Source organism: Malus domestica, chromosome 08 (assembly GCF_042453785.1).
Source record: "Malus domestica chromosome 08, GDT2T_hap1".
In the NCBI taxonomy this organism is placed as follows: Eukaryota; Viridiplantae; Streptophyta; class Magnoliopsida; order Rosales; family Rosaceae; genus Malus; species Malus domestica.
The window spans coordinates 12,486,019-12,492,771 of record NC_091668.1 but is presented as its reverse complement, the minus strand read 5'-3'; the positions used below and the strand labels follow the sequence as shown (position 1 = coordinate 12,492,771).

Here is a 6,753-nt window from a genome sequence, read left to right as displayed (position 1 = left end):
TGGCTTTTAGCCCAATGTTTTAGCTTGGTTTGGGTGGTGTTTGGGGGGAAATTTTGGGGCAAAATTTGGCAAATAGCCCAGGGTTGGAGTTGGTCTTAAGGTAACATAAATATGTATTTGGGATTTGTTTGGTTTGTTATTAATTTTTTGTTTCTACGCATTGGAAGAAGAAAAATTGATGAAAACTAGGTTTTAGCTCTTGGATAAAAATGAGAACCCATAAATCCTAAAATGGTTTGTCATGCATATAATCCTTTTCTCCTCCCCTTTTCTCCTCTTCTCTCCTCTCACACTTTCCATTTTGTTTTTTTTTTTCTCTATAAAAAAAAATTAATGTAAGATATTAACGTGACTTAATCGTGATCCTTCAAATAGGAAGAGAGACAAAGAGAGAAAAAAAAAAGGAACGATAATACTACTCCATAATTCACACCATTTTGTGCATTGTATCACGCATGAAATGAAATCAAATGGTAAAGCGCTGGTTTGGTATTGTTGTGCTTTGAAAAAAAACTGCTGTGAGAATAAGTGGTTGTGCTGTGAGAATAAGCGGCTGTGAAATAAATCAGCAGAGTGTTTGGTAAACTTTTTTGTAAAAGCGCTTTCGAAAAAAAAAAGCTGTCTGATAGTGGGTATTTTCATTAAAGAAGCACTATAGCTCCGTGTGCTTTGAAAAAAAAGCCAGTTTTCCAAAGCTGCAAATAGCTGCTTCATCTTTTTTCTTTGATTTCAGCTTATTCTCACAGCAGCTTCCAAAATAAGTCCTTTTTTTTAGTTTACCAAACACCTAAAACCTTCACAGCTTTTTTTCATAAGTGCTTTTTTTTTAAGCATCTCACTCCCAAACCACCCCTAAGATATGTGATGCTACAAAAGAAGACAAGATTATTCATTAAAAATGTGAAATACATAGGTTTAGACCCCAAGGGCACCTAGGTGTTAAATTTCTATAAATAATAAATAGAAAATAAATATATGAATATGCACACAATAGAACAAAATTAGAGAAACCTCAATTAAGTCGAGACCAGTGTTTGACGCTATGCCTTTTAGATGATTTTCGCCTCCACACTGGTGCTTATGGTTTGGGTGTCCACATGTACCAAATAAATGAACAATCAATACGATGATCTTAACTATTACTTAAAATTATCTATTTATTAGGTACGTATGAATAATTAGATGATATCTAAGGGCTCGTTTGGGGAGTGCTTTTAAAATGATTGAAAAAAGTGTTTTTGGAATCAATCTTTAGTAAAAATGCAAGTAAATCCTAGAAAAATATTTTCATAAAAAATGCTAATAATACCAATTATAAAATGTGTAAAATAAAAAATTACAACTAAATGGATAAAGAGATTCGCATTGAGATGCAGCTGAGTAGTGTTCATTAAAAAACAAAGCATGTCTCAATCATATTATGAAGTATAATGTGTATTTTACAAAAAGACATATCAAAACTGACCTTTTCTGCACTAAAATATATTTGAGTTTAATATAACTATTATTTTTTGGGTGAACCTGATGTCATTATTCAATCAAAACACAAAGAGATGAGGGGAAGGAGGAGGGAGGGAGGGAGGGAGAGAGAGAGAGAGAATGGAATTGGTTTGGTCTAAAATGTGGTGGAAAAAAGCAAAACATGACGGGTGGAGTGGGGGAAGAATATCTCAAGTATTTTGTTGACGGTAAGCCCATCAAACCAAAAGCCCGATGCCGTCGTTTTCCGACTTAGGGCATCGTGCCGAACCCTCCACCCCTACTCCGTCACTCAAAAGATCCATCTTTCAAATTATCTCCGTCACTCAAAAGACCCCATCTTTGAAATTATCTCCATAAAATTTTACAATACTCGGGTATATGAAATGCATTAACGTATTAAACGATTAGATTTGTAAGATTAAATTTTAACTGACTCAATCAAACCGTTCAAACATCGTTGAATTTCACATGCATTTCGTAGTTTAACTCTCTCTCTCTCTCTCTCTCTCTCTCTCTCGTTTGTGATGGCAATGGCAAAGTTTCGCTCTTTGGCTTCGATGCTGCTATGCATACAACAGACAGTCAAGAAGAAATACAACCGTGTCTTGAAAATAAGGGCACGGAGCTGTTATTGTCACGCTAAAATAGTCGTTGCATCATCCGTTTATCTTTATTGTTATTAGGAAAAGAGGTACTAGTCTGTGTTTTGTCATTGGAAGCACTCATTTAGTATGTTGGGGTTGGCTGAAAACAAAACGCTTGACAATCCAAATCAGATCGGATCTCTTGAGACTTGTCTGTAAATCTGGTCCTCAGACATACATTATCCAATCCAATTGTTCATACAGGGTCTCTTCAAGCATGATTGACTAGCACGATCAAAATAAGTGCAAAAACCACTGCGAGATCCATCCAACTTCCACAGGGATGATACATTATCTAACATGTAATACAAATTGTACAATCCCCTTGAGATTATCTATTATGCTTCGGTATATCTATATGCCAAAAAATTTCTCTGTTAGATTTTTAATCAAAGTCTAATGACAAAGATCTAACAATAAAAACTCCCTCTTATACGTCGTAGCATACTAAATTTTTTGCAAGGAAAGTGATTTTCACATACCATTTTACCTTATTACACTGTTTAATCTTGGCTGTTGATTTAGTTTGATTTATTCACCCGATGGGCATTAATAAAGAAGTGTGTGAGTAGCTAAAAAGGATGTATGAAAATCACTTTCCTTTTCACAATACTAAAACTTGTGTTCCACACCATGTTTTCGAATAACATATATTCACTATATAAATTTCATAATCAAAACAGTTCAACTTCTAATCTTCACTTGAAGATCATCCATACAGAAAATTATTCGAATTGAAAATTACCTAGTCATCCAAATTTCTTCGGGATGAGACATTCACCTCTCCCAGACCTTGCGTAAAGCGGGAGCCTTGTGCACTGGGTACGACCTTTTTATGAGAAGAGCAACTTACATGGCACGAGACACCGTGGTGGTGATATATTCGGGGATAAGACTTCATCTAGCATCTAGTATACACTGTACAATCCTCTAAACACCAAACTTATCAAATGACGAAAATGCCTTGTCCATAACAAAAGAAATTGTAAAGAAAAGCTGCCAGTAAAATACAACACTCCCACAAAAACATAGAACAGCAGGTAGCTACGTTTTTAGGGTTCTTCAGCTTCTTTAATTTCTATTTACAAATACGAGAAAAAACTTCAACTTGTCTTCAATTCAACCCATACCCCGTTAATGTGTGTTCTTTGAAGCCCTTCGACAACTCTAAATGCAAAAATCCAATGCACGTGCAAACAGAGCCTGGTTCAAAGACAAAGTCTAAGAAATATATCAGTTGTACTAATATATGTCGTGCCCCATCCTTCAAGTTACATTATTATCCACTGCAAGTTAAAAAATAACATGTTTACCAATGTGTTAAAAATATTATATTCTTAATTTAGGTTTAGCATAATCCAACTAAAGCAGTTTGACTTGACTGCACCGAAAATAATATATTCTTGATTAAAATGTCAACAGTTGGACATTTACCTGCATACAGTGTGTGTTTCAGTGGTTGACTGCCGCATATTTACCAGAAACACTGACCTCACCATCCTTTCAGGTTATGCCGGAACCCAAAAGACTCCAAAATCCAGCTTCCACTAACTTTAACTAAAGAACCATTATTGGTTGCCCCCTCGCCACTAGTCCACTTCGCATCTTAGATACATCTGGAAATTTTATCCCACCAAAACGTCATTTAGGACACACATTCAACTTATGTTTCGGTCTCTCTTTTACTTGCACCCGTACAATTTAGCTTGTACGCGTAGTGAACCTGTATTCAAACCACTTGACTTCATAACAGAAGCCCATTAGGATTCAGAACTCACATCTAAATTGCAAGAAGTTTAACATTACTAATAATCTCAATTCATGAAAGGAATCCTCCAAAAGTAGTTGCCTCACAGGTTTTCCCATATAAATATCAAAGTTGTATCAATCGGCACATGAATAAAGATTGTTTTGTTACTTCTGCCTGAAATAATTCTCAACTGCCTTTCTACTGCACCTGCAGTTAACTCACCTTCCTCGTGAAGAATGCCAACAGAATCCAAAACTTAATGTCTAGTACCAAAGAAAAGAAACTGAATATCACTGGATGTTAGCTTTTCTCTTAATATCCTCTATCAACTGGTTCGCTCTTGATACAAAATTTTCAGGCGATCTTCTAAACTTGACAAGTTCTCTTGGATCTGAACAAGTTTTTAACAAATCAGACATTGCTTCGGCCTTCTGAACTATAGACTTTCTCCTTGCACGAGATGCATCTTCATCTCTGACATATGTATCCGGCAAGTTTGTTGAATGGGGAACAGAAGACATCATTTTGCACAGCTTCCAAGCCATTTGATTCATTCCTTGTTTCCTCAACACATCATCCATTCTTTGGAAAGTAATATACTGAGGAACTAAACCCCTCCGTATCATGTCCTCAAATTCTTCAAAAGCCTCTTTGAGTTTATGCATATTGCAAAGCAAATGAATCAACATGGTGCTTGTAGCTAAATCCATATCCCATCCCCTAGATCTCATTTCCTTGCTAACTTGAATTGCCAAATCCAATCTCTCCTCCTCGCACAACATCTTCAACAAAAGTTGGAAAGTAAGCCGATCTGGGGTATATCCAGATTCAATCATTTTGGTATAAAGGTTCATTCCCTCCTCAATTTTCCCATGCTTTGAAAAGTACCTAAAGAAATAGTTATAGGTTGTTGGAGTAGGGGCAGTACCCCGACTTATCATCATCTTAAGGATCTTACTAGCCCCTACAAGGTCTCCAGCCTTGCAAAAGCCCTTTACCAGAGAATTGTATGTTGAAATGGTGGGGCCTGATTCCAGGACCAAAAAGCGCTCCATCATCCCCAGCGCCTCCTTGAACCTCCCAGCTTCCCCCAACGCATCAATTATTGGATTATACACAATAGCATTGGGCTCAACTCCTTCCCTCCTCATCTCGCTCACCAACTCAATTGCAATTTCAGCACGACGCATTCGGCAGTATCCTTCCACAAGTGTACCATACGTTACAACACTAGGTTTCACATTCTCCCTCCTCATTTCCACCCAAAGCCGCTCTGCCTGTTTCAGCTTCCTTGATCGGAACCATCCATTCAGCAGTATATTATAAACGCGAACTGATGGAATCCAATTCGGATGCAACTTCCTTTTCCTATCGAAGTATTCCGAAGCCACCCTAACGAGGCCTTCCTTAGAAAGGGAATCCAACAATACTTCAAACAAACTCATTTCTGCTTCGGAGTTGAGAAATGAGTCTAAATTACTCGCAAACTCAAAAGTCCGAATTGCTGATTCAGGCATGCCTGCATAAATTGTACCACCACCGAGAAAAAGAAGATGGATTTAAAAATCAAATGAACTTATCCCGATATCAATAACCGTAAACACAAATATGATTTCAGTAACTTTAGGCTACCCCAATTAACTAACAGGTGCAAGTTCATATTTTTAATCTGTTTCAAATAGTGCGGGGCCAAAACTTACACAGAGATTGCCAACACGTAATATAGCAAATTGAACTAAATCTTTACCAAATGCAATCTATATCAAAATTCCAAATGTCCAATTGAACGTGCAAATTCAATAACTAAACTCAAAATTTAAATTACATAATTCAATTAAGTACATGTATACAATCACATAGCAATGTACCTGCGCGGGTATACCGTCTAATCATGATCACAAACGTATCAGCCGAAACCAAACCAGGCTCCTCATCTCCTCCGATCCGATTGAGAATCAGAGACCAGGCGGAGTCGAACTCCCTCGACTTTGCCAGCACATTGATCACGGACCCAAAGAGCTTCGCAGAGGATCGAAACCCGGGCTGCTTCTCCGCCCAAAGAAACAGAGTGTGCAGCAATTTGGGGGACGAATCGAAGTGGTCGAACACAGCTTGTACCAGACCTTGACCCGGCTCGATTCCGGTCCGGTCCAATGCGCTCTGGAGCGATGAACCGGGGGAAATGGTTGGGTCGGTGAGCAAGTTAGCGATGGTGGAGAAGTCCATCGGTGAAAAACTGGGGCCGGAGCTAGGGTTAGGGTTTGTGTTTGGGTGCGGGAGGGAGCAGGGTACGTCGGGTGGTGAGGGCCACTTGATGATGGGGTTGCCGCGTACGGAGAGCCATGATTGGTTGGAGAAGAATCGCGGCGAGCGAGAGAGAAGATGGAGGTTAGGGTTTGGTTTGAAGAGGAAGAGGGTGAGAGAGAAAAATTGGCGGGGATTGTAAGATGGCATAACAACCGGTGAACTCTGGTAACTGAGAGACTGAGCTCCAGATTTGTTTCTTCAGTTCAGTTTGGCCTGTTCAGGGTCCTGTAAGAAACACTTTCTTAAATATTCAAATGTTTTATAGTTACTAGCAGATGAGCACTGTGTATGAACAACTGCTCACCTCTTCTCACGTTTCTTCAACTGCAACCGCTTCATTTCATTCAAATTATCCAAAAAATATCATAATTTCACTTACGTGTATGAAAAAATGATAGTGGGACAATTTCTCTTAATAAGTGCATATTTTTTATCTTATGTAAATATTTTGATATAAAATTACTATTTTACCTTCCTTATGTAAATATTGTGTATCAAAACTAAGAGCAAAATATGAAAAAAAGGGAAAAGTTCAAAAGATACACAATTACTATTTTGCCCTCCTTATGT

The 6,753-nt window shown here is 38.0% G+C and overlaps 1 protein-coding gene across 3 annotated transcripts; it reads right to left on the bottom strand.

Annotated features, from left to right (window-relative positions):
- Positions 1-2,762: 2,762 nt before the first annotated feature.
- Positions 2,763-6,495, bottom strand: LOC103406672 (pentatricopeptide repeat-containing protein At5g11310, mitochondrial). Of its 3 annotated transcripts, none has more exons than XM_070826890.1 (4): positions 5,745-6,495; positions 3,561-5,395; positions 2,956-3,412; positions 2,763-2,887 (listed from the first exon to the last, which is right to left on the bottom strand). In XM_070826890.1, the coding sequence occupies exons 1-2, from the start codon at positions 6,328-6,330 to the stop codon at positions 4,167-4,169; spliced, it is 1,815 nt and encodes a 604-aa protein (XP_070682991.1). In that variant the 5' UTR covers positions 6,331-6,495; the 3' UTR covers positions 2,763-2,887; positions 2,956-3,412; positions 3,561-4,166. The 3 variants fall into 3 exon arrangements, with proteins under 3 accessions (XP_070682991.1, XP_070682990.1, XP_070682989.1); XM_070826889.1 differs by having other exon boundaries at positions 2,956-3,347; positions 5,745-6,471; XM_070826888.1 differs by having other exon boundaries at positions 2,956-3,329; positions 5,745-6,471.
- Between the last annotated feature and the right edge of the window lie 258 nt (positions 6,496-6,753).

What these genes read in the sequence shown, in the direction of transcription:
- LOC103406672 (XM_070826890.1), bottom strand. Translation starts at nt 6,330, where the DNA reads ATGCCATCTTACAATCCCCGCCAATTTTTCTCTCTCACCCTCTTCCTC. An exon ending in TAGACGGTATACCCGCGCAG is followed by an intron (nt 5,396 to 5,744) that starts GTACATTGCTAT and finishes CAATTTATGCAG; the next exon opens with GCATGCCTGAATCAGCAATT.